General features: G+C 38.7%; 1 protein-coding gene across 2 annotated transcripts; it reads right to left on the bottom strand.

Annotated features, from left to right (window-relative positions):
• Window positions 1-1,951: 1,951 nt before the first annotated feature.
• On the bottom strand, window positions 1,952-18,289 carry tnfaip1 (tumor necrosis factor, alpha-induced protein 1 (endothelial)). 2 transcript variants are annotated; one of them, XM_030152623.1, is made up of 7 exons: window positions 18,117-18,289; window positions 14,450-14,829; window positions 12,308-12,477; window positions 8,465-8,548; window positions 6,757-6,809; window positions 6,393-6,588; window positions 1,952-2,734 (listed from the first exon to the last, which is right to left on the bottom strand). In XM_030152623.1, exons 2-7 carry the CDS (start codon window positions 14,697-14,699, stop codon window positions 2,504-2,506), a joined length of 984 nt encoding a protein of 327 aa, XP_030008483.1. In that variant the 5' UTR covers window positions 14,700-14,829; window positions 18,117-18,289; the 3' UTR covers window positions 1,952-2,503. The 2 variants fall into 2 exon arrangements, with proteins under 2 accessions (XP_030008483.1, XP_030008484.1); XM_030152624.1 differs by having other exon boundaries at window positions 14,450-14,808.
• Between the last annotated feature and the right edge of the window lie 1,934 nt (window positions 18,290-20,223).

The raw sequence follows: 20,223 nt of genomic DNA, 5'->3' as shown, positions 1-20,223 counted from the left end.
CAGACCATTCTCTCTAAATCCCAGAGGTGGTTGAGTGTGGAATTCCCAGGAGATCAGCAATTTATGAAATACTCAGACCAGTCCATGAGGCATCAACAGCCACATTCACAATCACCTAAATCCCCTTTCTTAAACATTCTGAACTTGGTTTGACCTTCACCAGATCATCTTGACCATATCTACAAGACTAAATTAACTGAGTTACTGCTGTGTGATTGGCCTAACAGGGATTTGTGCTACTACGTAGTTGAACAGATGTACCTAATAAAGTGGCCAGTGAGTATAGTTCCTTTAAACATCAACAAACATGGCTCAAATGCAACCCTAACCCTACCTCTTACATGGGTTGTTAGGATGTTAGGATATTTTAACAAGTAGTTCAACTATCTTTTGTAATAGTCTACCTGCAGTTCTACCTGTAGTGTAAATTCATGTGACTCCAGTAGCTAAATGACTTATTTGACATTTTTAAACTAACTACTGAAACCATGACACATTTTGGACCATGAAATAATGATAGTGACAAAAATAATGACTTTTCATTTTTATTATAAAAGTATTGCTTCTCTACTGTAAATGAACCCCTTTTGGCTCCCTTGACTTTTATGTAATGCACATGCAGAAGGATGAGTGTTGTTCTGCATCGTCACACACCAAGTGGGACGAGCTGTACTTAGAAAAGAGCAGGGGAGTGATGCATCAAAGGGTCAGGAGTCAAAGGAATCAAAGCAGTATGTGCCCTAACCGCTCAGATGTCAGGTGCTCTGGTCATTTTGTACCACACTTTCAGCGTGTCTGCCAGCATGTGTTGTTCTGATGAAACAAAAATACACCTTTGGATGTGATGGGGTACAGTATGCATGACGGTGATGATGACGACAATGACCTGATGAACTGTACTGAGCTGTGCTTATTGAGGATTTATGAATTTTGCTGGTTCTGGAAGCTCAAAGTAATTTATGGAGTCATGAACTCCACCATGTTCTGTCTCCTCCCTAACCCCTCACAAAGCTTCATTTTTGCACCAACAATTCCGATTCCATTATCGATTTTGCTTATCGATCCGAATCTCTTATCAATGCTCATTGGGTGAAGGAATAAAAGAGTACAAACGAGTGTGTTTGCATTAACTGTCTTTTATACTTCCATCTCTGCACAGAAGACATAACATATACTGTATGTACAAATAATAAGAACAGATGACGCCGGGCCCGGTTCGGGGGGGGGGCTCGTCTCCCGTTGTTGTGCACTTCACTTCCTTTCCTCTACCTTCGGAAACTTGTATTTGAGGGGTACGACATTTGTTGCCCACACTAGGAACTGGGCCCGGAGGACGTCCTGGTGTTCACTCTGCCGCTACATTCACTAGCGTCGCTAAGTAACGAATCAAATACGTGACATTCCTGTAAATGATTCACATGCTGTGGACAAATGTTTGAGCAGACTGGAGGGATTCCACCCTTTTGAAGAAATGGAAGCTCTGACAGTGTTCCAGTGGACCTGGTGTCGTCTTTTTGGACCGTTTCTGCCTCAACCCCATGTTGGCTACGTTCTGACCAAAACAATGCAGCGTATGTGTGACGTCATCGCGCATGCACAACGAAGGCGGAATTGATGAGCAGAATCGTTAAGCACACAGGTAAACGATTCCAAGGAATCGAGCTACTGGGATCCGGTTCTCAAAAAGAACCGGTTCTCGATTCCCATCCCTACTAAGGAGGCACATGCCCTTAGTTTATCTGGCCCTTTCCTCTGGGGTTCCATTGTTTAGGGTTTGCCTAAGTGCTCTGTGCTAGATGGGTGAGATTGGCTTAGAAAAAAACCTCTGTCTCTGGCTTCAGTGGTACTTCATTAACCCAGTGCATCTGTAACAAACATATTACATGAAACAAAACAACAAATGTAGCAGTCAAGTGAAACCAAGCTGACATAATAAATGAACAACAGCAGCGGTTTAACAAGGTCTTTTATCATTTTATCTTCACATCTGGATAACGCCATAATAGTAAGCTGCATTCAAACCTTTTAGAGGCACACTCATTCTAAAAAAGAAAAACAGATCACAAGGGCTGTCCATTTCACAGAACATGTTTGGTAAATAACAGCCTGTTATGAATATTTATTTGTATCCATAAATATAAAACATGTTCTGTTGATTCAGTGTCTGAGTGCTATGATTACAACAGTATATCCGTCTGTCTTTGAAGAAATAGTGCACATTAGTGATTTTCTTCCAACTACTAATCTACATTTAATACAAAAACTCCAATTCTTGGGATATTTAAAGATTTTGCTCTGGATACACTGATAATTCTTAAATTATGAAAAACAGAGCAGTCAAACCTAGTTTCAGGACTATGAAGTGTGGTGCAGTTGTATCAAGGCCACAATTTGTTTGGTATAGTGGTACAGGCAGTAAGGTAATATGAAAGGCACACATATGAGCAAAAACGAAGTTCTGTTCTGAAATCCAGGGTGTTGTGGTTGGAGAGTCTTTTTGTGGTCAGTGTCCCAGTGGCCGGTCGTCGTATGTGCTGTACCTCTTGACATGGATTCTCCGGACGCGTTCACGGAGCTCAGAACCACAAGGGCCCTCCTCCTCCTCGCTGTGAGAGCCACAGTTGTTGTAGCTCCGTCGGGTGGCCTCTAGCAGGGAGTTATCAGGCACCGGCATCGTCTCGTACAGCAGCGTGTTCAGAGTCTCCTCATAGATGCGAGCTTCAGGAAACTCCACCTGAGATACAACATGACAGAGAAAACCATGTAGTTCAAGAATGTAAGTAATGCCTCTGTATTGTTTATTTACATCACGTTATCCTAATTAGAGCTGCAGCTATAAGTTATATTTGAAATCCATAAATCTATTGATTATTGTCTTCAATTCGATTAAATCATTATTTGAATAGCTGAAAAAAATTGTAAAAATGTGAGAAAGACCCATCTGAAAATAATAAACAACTTGTCCTTTATTCCAGAACCAGCTGAAACAACAACCACAAAAAAGTAAAAGGATATGAAAAATATCCACATAGATATACACCAGGGTTTTCTTATCATTGACTGTGGTAAGAAATGACGTTTGAAAACTACTGGTGTACGCCAAAGTTTTTGCACATATGGACAGAAAGACGGACGGACAGACGACGAACGAGTAACAATACCCTGCAGCGAGGGCAAAAAGTATATTTATACAATATATATATAACAACAAAGTAGTCAAATGACATCAACAAACAATATGTGCCCTACAGTCTTTTATTTTTATACATACATATACATATATATATATATATATATATATATATATATAAAATATTACTAACAACTTAAGATGGAACTAACATACAACTCTGGAGCGATCCTAGCATTGTGTGGATCACAATAAGCGTCCATGTTAAAGACAACAGTGGAACCAATGTTTACCGGCAGCAAAATTAAGGAAATGATGCTTCGACTCAAGAAAATTGTAAGAAAATTATTTTTTCCATCAATTCGAGAAGATAATCCCAAAACCTCTGTGAGGAATCTAGGCATTATTTTCAATCAGGATCTATCACTTAACTCTCACATAAAACAGATTTCTAGAACTGCTTTCTTTCATCTGCGTAATATTACTAAAATTAGACATATTTTAACACAGAATGATGCAGAAAAATTAGTCCATGCTTTCATTACATCCAGACTAGATTATTGTAACTCACTTCTCTCTGGCTGTCCCAAAAAGTCCTTAAAGACCCTCCAGCTAATCCAAAATGCTGCTGCCCGTGTACTCACTAGAACCAGTATCAGAGGCCATATTTGTCCTGTGCTGGCTTCTCTGCACTGGCTCCCTGTAAAAGCTAGGATAGACTTTAAAATACTCCTCCTCACTTCCAAAGCCCTTCATGGCCAGGCACCTACTGATCTGAAAGAGCTTTTAGTTCCATACAATCCATCTACAGCACTACGCTCTCAACATGAAGGTTTATTGGTGGTCCCTAGAATCTCCAAAAGTAGGATGGGGGCCAGAGCCTTCAGCTATCAAGCTCCACGATTGTGGAACCACCTCCTGCCTCGGTCCGGGAGGCAGACACCCTCTGTATGTTTAAGAGTAGGTTAAAAACGTTCCTTTTTGATGAACCTTATAGTTAGGGCAGCTCCAGCTGCTCTGAGTTCTGCTGCTATAGGCTTAGACTGATGGAGACTCATCTGGATACACTGAGCTCTGCTCTGCTCCTCCTCCTCCTCTACGACCTCCTCTATGATCTTCCTCCTCTGTGACCTCCTCTCTGCTCCTCTTTCTCCCTGACCTTTTCTCTCCTAATTTTCTCTTCTATTTACGCCCCAGTGAATACATCTTACTGACCTGACTTCTTCCCTGGAGTCTCTGTGCTTTATCACCTCACAGGTTTTCCCTGGATCATCACAGGTTTTCCCAGGATCATCACAGGTTTTCCAGGATCATCTCTGGACCTGCTGCTGTGGTCCTGCCTCTCTCCTGCCTTCATCGTCATCACTCACTTATCCATATAGTTATGATAGTGTTTATTCTATAGTTCCATAGATGTTCTAGTTCAGTTATCTGTTCATCAACTGCATCCATGTGTCTCCCCCTACCTCCCCCGTTCTCCCCCTCTCCTCCAGTCTCTCTCTATCGCTCTCTCTTTTCTCCTCCTTTACCCTCTCTCTTTAACCCCAACTGGTCAAGGCAGACGGCCATCCTTCAGGAGTCTGGGTCTGCTCCAGGTTTCTGCTGTTAAAGGGAAGTTTTTCCTTCCACTGTCACCAGTCACTAGTGTTTGCTCCTGGAGGATTCTGTTGGGTTTCTGTAAATTGGCTTAGAGTCTGGTTTTGACCAACTCCATATGTAAAGTGTCATGAGATAACTTTTGTTATGATTTGGCGCTATTTAAATAAAATTTGATTGATTTGATTGATTGATTGATAAGTTGTTTCAGCTGTAATTTTAATGTGCATGTGCTAAAACCTCACCTGAATGAATAATTCTCTCTCATTTAGAGACATGCATCAAATCACAAATTACCATTATTTCTGTTGTGCACTTCTGTTCTCCTCCTTTTACTCTTGGCCACACTGGCTGCAGGGTATTGTCATCAGCTGGTCGTCTGTCTGTCTGTCCATGTATGTGCAAAAACTTTGGTATGCACCACTAGTTCTCAACTGCGGGGGGCAGCAGATAGTCAACAACAATGATAAGATGAGGGGAGCCCACTTTCACTGTCTCTCATCTTTATCGACACGTTCTCCACGTACAGGTCCGTTGTGTTATACAATTATGTATTGAGGTCTGGATTGAGGACAGATTGAGATCTGCGAGTGTCAGACTGAAGGCCAAGGGTTTTCAAGTGCGTGCACATTATGTTGGTATAATCAAAATGGCACCAGGTATTTCCTGAACCCAGTCTGGGATTTCTTAATCCTTTCACATACAATTCTCAATGTCACAACAACTTCCACAAAATTTATATTTAAAAGTGAGTAATAAGTTCTAGCCATGACCCAAAATAAATAACTAATAGACAGTAACACATTAGCCAGTCCAATCCCAGGCTGGCATTCTGAAGAAATACCAATGTCCAGAGGCAGTCAAACATTGATAAATAAATTAGTGTAAAATAGAGTGTAAAGGCTCAGCAGTTCAAAATAAACCCAGCCTAAACATAGAATGTAAATACATTAATTCCCTATTAAAAGTAACAGAAGGCAGGAATCAGGGCATGAAGCACCAGAACAGGAAAAAACAAAAAAACAAAAAAAAAACACCTTCCTTTGTCAGTTGTCTCCTCTCTGTCCACATCAAAACACTAAATGTAAAGAGATGGAATGAAGCACATTATCTGTTGCTGTGCAAAACTGAAGCCAATATATCACTGTTGTAGAAGCTACTACACTGCTTCTATGATGAGCCATGGTGTAGAGCGGAATTATGTCAAACAGAAACTTAAAAGCAATCAATGACTAAAGCTATCAAACCTAAATTTAACCTCATGCATCTCTAACAAGAAAGAAGAAAAATGTGAGATTAGCCAGAATCTCAGGGCAGATTTTCTACAGCTGTAAACAGTCAAGGTGAAATGCAGAAATCTTGTTTTCAGTCAAAACAACCAGTGATGCCAAGAACGATTACGCACTAAGGCTGTAATGTACTTGAACTTTGACCCTGAGAGTCAATATCTAAAGGCTGCTGCTTATACTGCTTATGCTGTGATTAAAGATGGAGCAAAATCTTATACATCATATTCCTGAATGACACTGTATATTAAAGCCAAACTGAAAATAGCTGTTCTGCTTCAGTACTGCTTCAGTACGACGTTAGTGAGATGTAGTCTGGGCTGTCAAAGCTAACCTCTCTGAACCACACACAGCAGCAACTTACTACACCTCCTGCTCACCTTGGTCTGCTTCTTCTCTGTGGTGTAGACGATGGAGGTGCAGCAGACCTCAGCCAGCTTACGACCCTGACCATAAAAAGACCAGCAGCAGATCTCGTCTCCAATCACATTTTTGATGAAGAGGACACGGCCGTTGAAGCTGAGGGACAGTCGGTCAAACAGCTCAATGTTCTTCAGCAGGTTATCGTCTGAGTTACTGTGCAGACAAAAGAAAACAGACGTTAAGAGTGTCTTATAATTCACTCGTCATTGCAGCCTGTGGCTTACCAGACTTTATTAGATTATACATCAAGGATACCCTTGCTCACTTACATGAAAAGAATGTATTTACTTTGTAATAATGGAAGTCAGTGTGATTTCTCACCTGGTGTAGGAGTACTTGTTGTTGCTTCTGTTATACACCAATTTCACCACAGGCTAACAGAGAAAAACAGCATTTAGATCTATATTGCCATTATCTAATGCCGCGTTTCCACTACATGGTATCGGCTCGACTCAACTCGGCCTTTTTGCGTTTCCATGACAAAAAAGGACCTGGAATCTGGTACCCGGTACTAGTTTTTGTACCACCTCCGCCGAGGCTCCAGAACTGGGGACCAGATACTAAAATGTGACGTGTAAACACTGCAGACCACTGATTGGTCAGAGAGTTGTCTCTGTGACCCGCCGTTTTACAAAAAACAAATGCAGAAGTTGACAGTAAATATAGCGGTAGGTTAATCCACATGATGACAGCCCACAAAACTACACCATGGTTTGTCGAGGAGGTTCAGACATAAAAATTCAGCATGAGCTTGACGAGACAACACGCAATGAGCGAGTTTATCAGTAACTCTCTGAGCAGACGACACGGAAGTAACATGCTGCATCGCTATGACATCCAGGTTCTGTAAAGTCGATAGTATCCTATAATGGAAACGGTCTCTAGGAATAGGACCTGGTACCAGAGTCGAGTCAGGTCGAGCCGGTTCCACGTAGTGGAAACACGGCATAAGGCAGAGTTGTCAAACATACAGCCCATGGGCCAAAACTGGCCCACCAAAGGGTCCAATCCGGCCCATGGGATGAATTTGTCATATCCTCCTGAGACCTTGGAGAGTAAATGTTTTGGCTTGTTTACATTAAATAACTGTCTTGACTGGAAAAAGCATAATGCAAGTTTTTCAGATGCAATTTTGTCCTTTGCAGTGGACAGGATTTTTTTTTTCTAAGTAAAGCTATGAAACTCTTGTCCCCTACAGAAAACAAAAAAGCATTGCTGGGTCTAAGGATGATATGCAAAAATTACACTGAAGAAATTAACAGTTAAGGGTGTCAAAATCGTTTTAGTTCAGGGGCTGCATACAGACCAATATGATTTCAAGTGGATCACACCAGTAAAATACTATCATAATAACCTATAAATAATAACAACTCCAATTTTTTCTTTCATTTGGTGTAAAAAAGAAAAACGACTTGAAAATATTTACATTTTAAAAAACTATCTTTTCATGAAAAACCATGTACAACCTGAAATGTCTCAAGAAAACTAAGTGTAATTTTCACAATACTTTGCCGGGTGCTAAATGTTTTGTGTCTTTGTAGATCCACTGTGATCTGCAAATTATAATGCACATGAGGAAATGAGGCGTAATATTGTCACAACTACATCTATTTTTCTTAAGAAATTTCAGGTTGTTCATGTTTACATTTTTAAAGGATAGTTTGGAGACATAAATATTTTCATTATATAATTTTACATTTTTTACTCTAAAACATAGAGAAAAGTTTGGAGATGGCCTTATTCATAGGTTATTATGTTATTATTTTACTGGTCTGGCCCACTTGAGATCATATTGGGCAGAATGTGGCTCCTGAACTGAAATGAGTTTGACATCCCAGATCTAAGGAGTACAGTGACAAAAAAGCAGCATGTCTGTCCTATTTGTATTCATAGTCCTTCTTGAAGGTGTACATTCTTAAATTCTGGTGTTTCCCCCCTATTTTCGGCTCCAATAGATTTATTAAAATACACTGGGTACTCATACCATATTCATAATAAAAAATAATAATAATGCAAGTTGTGTGCTCACCTTGGTAGAAGACTGGATGAGCCTCTCCTCTTCCTTACTGGACGTAACCACAGGTATAACACACAGGGGTTGCTCTTTGTTGCCCTGTTCATCAGAAAAAGTGCATACTGAAAGTTAGAGGTAATAGCATGATAATTCAATCTTTGATACTGAAAACACTTTTTGGTCAGGTGCTGAAATGGGTGAAGCATGGGGGTGTTTTCTTGTTTGGATTGTAAGCTAATATTTAACACTGAAATCATTGAATCATTAAATTTAAGGCAGCTAAATGTGGATGAAGACGTATCATTTTGGCAAAAATCACATGTCAGGTCAACTTAGCGGAAAGAAATTAGTGCAAAAATGTCACTGCACAGATTTGGGGAACATTTTCGTCAGAGCTCATGACTAATACTTTCAGTTATATTCCTATTACACACAAAATGTCAGGACCATTTATTCCAAAACAAAACACATACAAGTTCTTGGCTTATTAGATACCACGTGTACAGAGTAGGGCTGTAAAATGGAACAATCTGTAATGCAATATGTCCATTTTTTCATTATTATTATCTGTGGTTCATTCCACTCACTGTGTTCAAATTACACACTTTACTAAAATATTTGTCATTATTCGAATGACACTATACATTAGGCTCTGATCAGACAAGATAAAATATGGAGCTTGTACCTAAAAGAGGGCCTGCTTTTGGGTATGAACATGGTTTGATAGCAAAGTATGATATGGACCACACAAATGTACCTTTTATGTTATGAGATGTATGGGTATTAACAATTTCTAAGTAAAAGGAGAAATTTAAGCAAATATGAGGTAAGTACCTTTTATTTATTAACTGTACACTGCCCACCTGAAAAAGAAAAAAAAAAAAGGTTGCACATGCAATATTTCACTGCACCACCTGGTTTTGATTATAGGAGACATTCACTGGATTTAACTAAGCAAATAGTTCAGATCTGTCCATCAGTGGTTAATAATGTTTCAACTGTAACAGGTTATTTAACTCTAACTGCAGCAAGGAGCCTCTCATTTCTTTAATGTCAAAAAGATTGGATAATTCCAGGATTGATCCGGATCATCAGGCTTGTGACAGAATGGTTCAGGGAAAATGAGACATCATTTTCACACATGGATTAGCCTCCATAAACTCCAGGGTCTAATTTGGAATGTGATGAAGACTTGATGCAGCGGTCCAATTCTCCATTATCAATAATCAAAAATTAATGCAACTATGGATGGAAAAAATATTATGAACCTTACTGTGACACTACAGAAGCGTTATGTGGCAAGAAAGATGTCACAGTGAATGTCTCCTGTAATCAACACCAAAGATGGTGCAGTGAAATACTGCATGTGCAACTTTTTTTTTTTGGGCCAAGCAGCGTATATCTAAGTATAGTAAGAAACTGGCCTTTCCATGTATATCATAAAAAAACTGTATAATGTTATGGGTTTTTGTGCTAGGAAAAATATTCTACAGCACTGGATTTGGGATAAAACCCCCTCAGTTGTGTGTGTGTGTGTGTGTGTGTGTGTGTGTGGGGGGGGGGGGGGGGGGGGGTGCATAGGGTACTAATGGAATTCATACCCCTGGACTTTCTGGCCTATCTTATGTACCACAAGACCAATGCCTTTGAAAGAATATGGAAACCATTCCTTGACGATATTAATGTGAGTAAAATAATGACAAGAGCATTTGTATAAAAATGATTTTCTTTTTTCCTATCCAGCTTCCATTATACTGAATACTGTACTCTACCTTTCATATGTATAGCCTTGAAGGTATGTGTATGTGCATATGTATATGTGTGTGTGCATTTATATGTGTATAACTTTATTTATTCATTTATTTATTTATTTTCTGACCACTCCCAGCCTGTGTTTTGTGTTTAGTTTTATTATTTTGTTTTATGTGTGTGTTTCAAAAAGAAAAAACCCAATAAACACATTTATAAAAAAAAAAAAAAAAAAAAAAAAAAAGAAACTGGCCTTTCCATGTGGTCAGTGTGAGATTTGGCTCATACTGTGTATTGTACATCCTTCAGTGAGAACACCCAGTAAACAACACCATGGAGGATGTTTCTTTATCCAGTTCTACATTTCCTACTGTAGTCAAGGTGTCTTTGGGTCTGCATTTATATGGTGACAGGGCAGATTATCTGCTGTTCATTCATAAACTACATGTCATGATGATGAATGAATGACAGCCAGTGGGCTTGAAATTCAATGACTCACTGCCTCACAATCCCTCCCTCTGGAAGCCAAAGGATGTGTAAACTCTGGCAGCCCAGCAGACATTCCTGTGAACATCTGTCAGCATGATGCATACCCACTGACACTTGTCTTGCACAGATGGTACAGCAACCTACGGTGCTGTGTAGCTCAGAGGCATAACCATCCACTGTAGTCTAAACCAAATTAAACCTGTGCACTGTGAGGCTCTTATTTGGAGCAGCAGTGAGTGGTGTTCCACTGCACAAAGCCATAGCCCTTCGAGTACAAATGAAAACATTACTAAGCTTCAAGAGGCAGTAACTGGGGGACGAAATACCAGACTTTGAAACTACATGTCCTACTACAGTTTCCTCCTCTCCGTCCTAAACACAGACTGAATATAAAGACCAATGATGTGACACTGTTCTATGAATCCACATAATGCAATCTTTAAGGATAACTCAGTTTTGCAAGAGCAGAAGGACTTTGAGAAATCAGAAGTTGTACTAGTTAATCCAAATAATCAAACTGACAGACAGATGATGGAGCTGTTCTGCATATTTATTTAAAATGACAGCTCTGAGGATGTCTCAATTTGTTGCCTGCATCTCCTCCTCAGCTCTTCTTCTCACATCTCAAGTAGGAGGGACTAAGACAAGAGGAGAAATGTAGAGGATTCTAGGAAGTAAAATTGGGAAAACAAGGAGAGTGGAGAATCTGATGAAGTCAATATGTGTCTGACAGAGTCTTGACAATGATTGCTCATTACCGGCCCCTAACCACACCCATCACTCTGTGAAAAGACCAGTGCTTTGTTTGGCTAAAACTGTTTGATCACAGATTTTTCTACAGCATGTAAACAAGTCAACAAGCCAAGAGTATATGTAGAAGGCTAGTTTCCTTTCAGATCACTTGAACTGCAGTGTATGGTAAACTTATTGTGGAACTTCTGCCCAGAGAAACAAACAAACAAACAAAAAAAAAAAAACACAAAAACTAAAAGTTACAAATTAACAATGCTGCAAGAACTAAAATGATACAGAAATGCAGGTCAAATCAGCTTCTTTCCGCCCTTTGACTTGCTCTGGGGTGGTTGACTACTTTTTCCTAATAGAAGACTATCTAGAATGAAGATAACACAATTACAGCCGTAAAAAAACATTCCAAAGAATAAGCTGTTTATTGAGAGCTGAACATTATTATCCCTTGGCTCTCGAGCTGTGTTGGCTACTATGGTCTGATCTGAGAGATGAGGCTACAGCTTTGCTTGAACATGTTTCTATGCAAAGAAGATGGTGTGGTCAGAAACTGATACATTTTTCACAACTACAGTAATTATGCAGCAAAGCTCAAAGAACCTGCAGCCTAAGAAGAATGATATAAAACACAAACACAAGAAGTGTTCAAGATAATAAATATTGAAAACTGCCCTTTTTCAATGACCCAACAACTTTTAGCCGTAATTTCTAACCAAGTTTAAGAGAGGATCTCACTGATGAATCTGCATAAAATGTTATCACCAGATATACTCTGTAGGAACATAAACCTTCCAGAAAAGGCTTCATGGTCCATCATTTGCATCTGTGCATCAAATACAAGTCAGGAGGGGGGGTTAAGGGAGGGGGGCTGACCTGCAGGGTGTTTTGACACAGCTCAACCAGGCCCTGCAGAAGGTAATACTTGGCTTCAGCCAGCAGCTCCAGGAGAGCCTGACGACCTTTGGGCAAGGCCACTGTGCCATCACGCAGGTAGTAGAGGATGCTGCCAAAGTGCTTGCCACTGCGGTCAATCAGAATCCAACCTGGACACAAACCACAGGCCAAGACATGTCACAGTCACAATAAGCAGCCGGTGAAGTTATCAGGACTGTCACAATAGTTGATGATGAATTGTGTAACAATTCGTCATCAACTAGGGAAACAAAAAAAAAGTTCATTACAAATACTTTTTATACTGCAAAAAAGAGCAATAAGAATCGTTCACAATGTTGGTTTTCGTGACACAAGTCCACTATTTTTACAATCTAAAACTTTAAAACTCACTGACCTTGTGGAATTCAAAACTATTCAAATAATGTATAAAGCAAAGAATAACTTACTGCTGGGCAACATTCAAGAAATGTTTTGCGAAAGAGAGGAAGGCTATGATTTAAGGGGAAAGTTAAATTTAAAGATTCATAAAGTACGCACTACATTAAAAAGTTTCTGTATCACCATCTGTGGAGTGAAATTGTGGAACAGATTGTGTGTGGAGATAAAACAAATATCAAACATAATTCAGTTTAAAAAAAGTTATAAAAAAATTATTCTTGAGAGGTCCAGTGTTTAATAATGATAATGAGGGCTGTTTGTTTATGGATGATGTACTGATAAATCTGCTGTAATTATTGAAGAAAATGGTTGAATTGTTGAGTCTGTTTGTATGACTGTTCTGCCATGATTATATTGTGTGTAATTCAGTTACTGCATTATGTATTTGTTGTGGATCAATGCCAAAATTAGGAAAATAGTAATGTTTGATTCTTCTATCAAGTTAATGATAAAGGTGTAAAAGCACTGAGGGGTTGGATTAAATAAGTTCATACTTCTTCCTACTCTTTTTCGACCATGCAAAATTCAGATTTGTATGTACTTGAAGACAGATTCTGTCCATTTAAATGTTTTATTTTGTTTTGTTTTATTTTGTTTCTTTGCATGTTCAAAATAAATAAATAAATCAAATCAACTGGAATTACTGTCTATTCAAGTGACCTAATTCCATTGTAAGTCTAATGCTAATAATTCTGATAATAGATAAATTATACACATACACCTTACATAGAAAAAGAATACTTCTGTATTTCATAGAATGTTTCTGTTTACCTATTGTTAATAAAAAATCAAGATGGCAGATATGACATGACCTAAATATAAAAAGCTCAGAACTTAAGGATTGGCCTAAAATAAAGCATAAAAATTTTAAATAAAAGCAGCAATGGTACTAGTTCTCTACTGAGTATGCAGCAGGAAAAAAACAGAGTGAAATGATGTCATTAAAAGATAAGTCAAATAGTGGAAATGATGTGGAAATAATGATACAATATGTTAGTTTCACCAGGTAGTTTTCTTACTGGTGAATGGAGAAGCTTTACCATTATTTCAATCAACTGTGATCTGACTGTTGTAAAATATTTGTGACAGGGGTAGCAGTTATGTGGACAATGGATATGTCAGTCTAGTACAGGGGTCACCAATCCTGGTCCTCGAGGGCTACTATCCTGCATGTTTTAGATGTATCCCTCTTCCAGCACACCTGATTCAAATGATAAGCCTATCATCAAACTCTGCAGAAGTCTGATAACGACCATCAGGTGTGCTGGAAGAGAGAAACATCTAAAACATGCAGGACAGTAGCCCTCGAGGACCAGGGTTGGTGACCCCTGGTCTTGTAGGAACAACAACTAGCCTAGTTGTTCACTTGCTAACTAGGGTTTATGTAGGTTTGTCAGATGTAATTTTGCCTACACCCATGATAACAATAGCAATATCCTGTTTTAGATGTTAAGGATTGCTGTGAAATTACTAACTTGTTGTTCAGTACCTCTATTCTGATACGTTACAGCTGAAAATGTACAACACAAGAAACTGTTAGCTTTGAAATGCCATCAGTTCAGCAGCCCCGCACAGCATGCACAAGACTTACATATTAGATACTGGACAGATATTAGACTTTTTAAGAGCCCGAGGAGTCCTTGTAGAAAAAGATTTCTGTTAAAAACAGAAGAGTTGGCCTACCTTCTTTATCAGTGAACACTTCCTTCTTTCCGCTGAACATAGCTTTCAGCATGGAGCTCTGCTTTGTCAGCACTTGCAGTGTGGTATAAAACAACATCCCACCAACGTTGAGGCGGACATATTTGTTCCCCAGGCCCACTGCTCCCTGGTAACTGCAGGTCTTGGTCTTGGGACAAGCCAGAGAAGAGGCTGGGGAAGTTGGGGAACTGGACTGGATGTGAAACTGTGGCAGGCAGCTGTCCCCAGACATGTCCCTTTGGAGGTAGATGACCACCCTGCAGACAGAGGTCCGAAGATCCCCCGCCGTGGTGACAGCTATTGATGATGCCGCCACAAACTCTCACTGCTCAAGATCATTCCTGCGAAAAAAAATTGTCCTTCTAAGATACACAGAAAAGGTAAATATTAGATAAACACTGTTAAAGATGGACACCATGTGGTTACAGGCAATTACTGCACAACAGTGTTGTAGTCCAGAAGAAGATTTGGATCCTTCAGTTAAGTAAAAATACCAACACAGCAATGTAAAAATACTCTATTACACAGTACAATATGACAACTTCTACATAACTCATAGGGACCCCTAAGGCCATTTTTGTACATTTTATCATTTTGTTAGCTGTATAGCATGATTAATTGCTTAAGTCATATTTTTGGCCAAATTATGATATCTGCATGAAAAGAAGGAGCTGTGTTAGGAGAGTAGAGTTACGCTGATTTCACAATTTGAGCAAAAATATGACTCAAGCAATTATGCTATGAGGCTAACATTTTTTTCTTTTTTGGTCCAGTGATCATTTCTGTGAGAATTTTTCTTTTTAGACAAATCTAATACAATATCTAATGATAATTTTATAGGTCTATTATACGTAAAGTCCATTTTTGTACCGCCTGAAGAACATCAAGCCAAAAATGTACATGGAGAAAACTGCTTTCAGATCATCATATATCAATATTTTTCTGCTTTGAACACCACTTCAGCTCTGCTCACATCTACAAAAAGTTTATTGCTTTTCAGGATTTTAACCCTTTAAAAGTCAGTTTGTATATGTGGTGGCACATGTTTTAATAAAAGAAACGACACAAAAAATTTTATATTTTCCATATAATACATGACAGAGTCATTGTTTTAAGTCAGAGTTTGGGATATGGCAAAGATTAGCAATAACACTGAATTCATTATATCAGCAGTCTTTGTGTAGTGCAGGTCCATTGTGGCAGAAAATGCCTCATGGACTTACACCGAAACTGAAATCAATGTTGTTGCTACATCAGTATGATGTGACATCATGTATTCAGACTGGCATTTAAAGGGTTAACATTCTGAAAATGATTGAATCTTTGATAGTTTTGAGCAGAGCTGAAGGGGAATGACAGATTTATGCAGAAAAAATTAAAAACATTGATTTATGATTATTTGATAGCAGTTTGTTGTGTATGAACAGTTTTGTCTTGAGGGTCCCTAGACAGTAGTAAATCAGAGGGATGCACAAAGGTTAAGTAAAAGTACAGTACCCAAGTGTAAGTAAGTCACACCGTTATATCTGACATCATTAGATTATTACCAAAATAAATCATAAGTGCTGTAGCAGGAAGTTACCGTTAGAGCTAGGTTGAGATATTTTGCTTCCAATTTTATGTTCAGAAACACCAGATACATCTTAAGGCTCTTAATAAGGAAATAAGAGTAAACATGTTTTCAGAATTTGACTTTACTTCTAGCTAATCTTTTCTTTTTCGTGAGAAATTGGACTTTACCCTTTAACAATGCACAATAGTTTCAATCAGTGGTTCCCAACCTTTTTTGGCTCGTGACCCCATTTTAACATCACAAATTTTTGGCAACCCCAGACATTCAAAACTGAGACCTTTTTTTGCTAAAATTAATTTGTTTTTGATCATGTAATAGTTTGCTATACTATGTTGCAAATAAATGTTAATTTTAGAGGACATTTAGTCTATATAATGTATATTATTGTGGCGCCAGAAAAGCCAGGTGTAGATTACTGCATAAAGTGAGAATTTTATTTTCCTTGGTCAGGATATGTACAGTCCGTCCAGCTTGGATTTATAAGGATGACAATTAAAACTGAACAAACAAGAACTGAAACTATGAATTATGAAAGAGCTGCAGCATCTGAAACTACTTTGACAAATAAACAGACAGATAAACAGATAAACAGAACCACAGTGCTGCAGTTTCAGACTCACAGTTTGTCATGTCTTTTATGAATTGGGATTGTCTCTCTCAAATTACCATATAGTTTTTATTAGGAAGTTTTTTTTTGTTGTTTTTTTTTTTATCAATTACAAGAAATGTCAGGCGACCCCACTGAGTCCCGACTCCATGGTTGACAAACACTGGTTGAAATGGTTTATATACCATACATTATGTGAGATCGTCATATATAAAGTAACGAGTACCAGAAGTTGTCAGACAAATGTAGTGAAGTGAACGAGTCAGTATTAGCCTCTGGGATGTAGTGGGAAACTAGTATAAAGCAACGTTAACATAATTTACCTAGAATGTGTGATGCAAGGTTGGTACAATACTGCAGTGTGACTACTTACTGCTAGGGTTAGGGTAAGAGTTAGGGTTACCAGGGAAGTGTTTTATTTCGAATAAAGTGAGAGAGGTATCTTTAAAACTGTTCCATAGGTGTTATCCAACTAATTCAGCTCTGATTAAGTATAAGATCAAAGTCGACCCTTTTTGCTCATTTTGTCATAATTCGGATGAAACATTAACTCATTTGTTTTGGGAATGTGCCTTTTGTCAAATTTTTTGGTGTGATATCAATCTTTTATTAAATAGAAAGCTGGATATTTCTTTTAACTTCAAAATTGAAGATATTTTAATTGGTTTCTTTATTACTGATTTGCCTGTTCGGAAATTGTTTATTCTTAATCTCATTTCCTTATTAGCTAAATTTCATATACACACAAGCAAATTTGCCAATCAGAAACCCAGCTTTGTGGTCTTTAAATCTTATTTGAAATCCTATCGAGACACACTTAACTTTTGCACTAAAGCCTTACGTGACGAATTTAAGTTGTAATTTATTTATTTTTATTTTTTTTATTTTATTATTATTATTATTATTATTGTTGTTTTTTCCTCTTCTTGTTTATTCCTTTATTTTTATTTTATTTAATTTACTTACCTATTTATGTAATTGTTTTTCATTTCTTCCTGCCTCGCCTCGAGCATGCCATGTTCTGGTCGATGTGTATACGGTATTTTGTAAATAAAGTATGGAAAAAAAAAAACTACTTACTACTATTTTTAAATTGAAAAAGAAAAGTTACAGTACTTTAGTCATTTTGAGCCCATAGTCCACCTTTCTAAACTCTAACTGTATCGCTGTCTACATTCCAGCTCAGGTCCGCAGTGCCTGCTACGTAGGCTGTTTGCTAACGGCAGCAATGTTATGAACTTTAGCTAAGTAGCATTACCAGTCAAACTACTGGAGTCAAGACGGAGCATATGAGACTTCCTCTCCCATTTACTCCTTTCGACCTATTAGTAAAGGCTTTCAGTAATTAAGTTGTCATGTTTTGCGAGTTTAATTCAACAAAAGTCAGAGAAACTGCCAGATTTTCCAACGTAGTGCGACATTGCCAACAGTAACGGGCATCCGTCTGTAATGTTGTGTCTTCTACTCACCGTCAGTCTGCTGTCCGCCTTCACCTGTTTCTTCACAGACCCACACCCTGTCCTTACAAAAGTACGTATACAACTTCGCAAAGCAGAAATACACAGTTACAGATAGTTTTGTGTGTGTTTTTTTGTTAAAACAAAAAGCTACTAAACGTCAGACATGTTTCTTCTTCTACGGTATCACTCAGCCAACACTGCAGGCGCATGTCGCCCCCTACCGGACAACAGGAACACATAGTAAGTAAGTAAGTAAATTTTATTTATAGAGCACTTTTCACAGTCACAAAATGCTTTATCAATTCAAATCAAATCAATTCAAATCAAAATCAAATCAAGTTTACAGAGACCCAACAGAATCCTTCAGGAGCAAACACTTGTGATTGGTGACAGTGGAAGGAAAAACTTCCCTTTAACAGCAGAAACCTGGAGCAGAGCCAGACTCCTGAAGGATGGACGTCTGCCTGGACCAGTTGGGGTTAAAGAGAGAGAGTAAAGGAGGAGAAAAGAGAGAGCGATAGAGATATAGAGAGACTGGGGGGGGGCACATGGAGTACTTTATGATGAATACATAGAGTGTAATCAGTTTGTGGTGGTCCTGGGTCAGGTGGGAGACTAAAAAGCCTGTTTGAACAGGAGGGTTTTGAGGTGTTTCTTAAAGCTCTCTACAGAGTCCATGGACCGTAGGTGCAGAGGCAGGTCATTCCATAGACGTGGTCCACAGCTTTAACAGACCTGTCACCGCGTGTGCTAAAACAGGTGCGTGGAACCATCAGCAGGTGCTGTCCTGAAGACCTCAGGCTACGAGTCGAGCTGTAGGGCTGGATCAGGGAAGCAATGTCTGCAGGGGCCTGGCCATGTAGGGCCCGGAAAGTTAGCACAAGAATTTTGAAATGAAAACGATATAGAACAGGAGCCAGTGGAGAGATTTAAGGATGGGAGTGATGTGGGTTCTCCTGTTTGTGCGGGTCAGAAGCCTGGCAGCAGAGTTCTGGACAAACTGTAGACGGGCCAGCTCCTTCTTGTTTAAGCATGTAAACAGGCTGTTGCAGTAGTCTGAGCGAGAAGACACAAAAGCATGAACAATCATCTCGAGCTCATTGATGGACACCATAGATCTAAGTTTGGAGATGTTGCGTAGTTGGAAGAAACAGTTTTTAACTAGGTGTTTGGAGTAGAATTCTAAAGACATGTCCTGGTCAAAGATGACACCCAGATTCCTCAGTTTGGTCTTTACCGAGGAACTCAGGTACATACACTGGGGGGGGGGGGGGCTGAAAAGTTCATAGCCTGACTAACAGCAATGAAACTTGGCATACATTAAATTCAACCTTTCCTGATACTAACTGCGTGGTTTCCTTCCAGATAAACCCACAGTGGATAAATAATTTAGGACTTTGAACAGTAGTACTGCAGACATTTCATGAAAATGCTTGCTTCAATTAAAAAAATCTTTAAGCAATTGTTTTGTGATTGAAAATGGTCACTTCTAAAATGATACGTAGTTATACTAGAAGTGAGGGTAATGTTCAAACATCATATTTTAGCAAAAATGTTTCTGATTATGATCCTATTCTAAAGCTCCCCCTGTGTCCTGTCGTCCATGTCAACATTTACTCTAGTTGTTTTTAACTGTATTTAATTCATTTCTGTGTGAATATGTTCCTCTTCCTGGTTGCAAGGTACCAGTTAAATGAGTGTGCATGTGGCTCCAAAAACTTTTGCAAAACAAGTACCATGAGGTTGTGTTCTCAATGAAGGTATTGTAAGCAATGTTTGTTTCTGTGCTGCCGATTTATAGAATGATTTATTCATTCTATAAATCGGCAGCACAGAAACATTACTTACAGTATGAAGCTTCAGCCTGGGGGGCTAACTCTGGTGCCTATAGCCAATCAGAATGGTTTAGATCAGGGGTGTCAAACTCATTTCAATTCAGGGGCCACATACAGCCTAACATCTTATAAAGTGGGCCGGACCAGTAAAATAATATAAATAATCGGATAACAACTTATGAATAATGTCAACTCCAAAGTTTTTTTCTATGTTTTGAGTGAAAAAAAGTCAAATTCCATCATGAAAATGTTTACATCTACCAACAGTACTTGAACATAAC

This window comes from Sphaeramia orbicularis, chromosome 13 (genome assembly GCF_902148855.1).
Source record: "Sphaeramia orbicularis chromosome 13, fSphaOr1.1, whole genome shotgun sequence".
NCBI lineage: Eukaryota > Metazoa > Chordata > Actinopteri > Kurtiformes > Apogonidae > Sphaeramia > Sphaeramia orbicularis.
The sequence above is the reverse complement of the archived record's forward strand: the minus strand, read 5'-3'. Positions and strand labels throughout refer to the sequence as shown.

Coding starts and splice junctions, on each gene's coding strand:
- tnfaip1 (XM_030152623.1), bottom strand. CDS start 14,699: ATGTCTGGGGACAGCTGCCTGCCACAGTTTCACATCCAGTCCAGTTCC. Junction 6,589..6,756: donor AACAAGTACTCCTACACCAG/GTGAGAAATCAC, acceptor TTGTCTGCACAG/TAACTCAGACGATAACCTGC. Junction 2,735..6,392: donor CAGAGAAGAAGCAGACCAAG/GTGAGCAGGAGG, acceptor GTTGTATCTCAG/GTGGAGTTTCCTGAAGCTCG.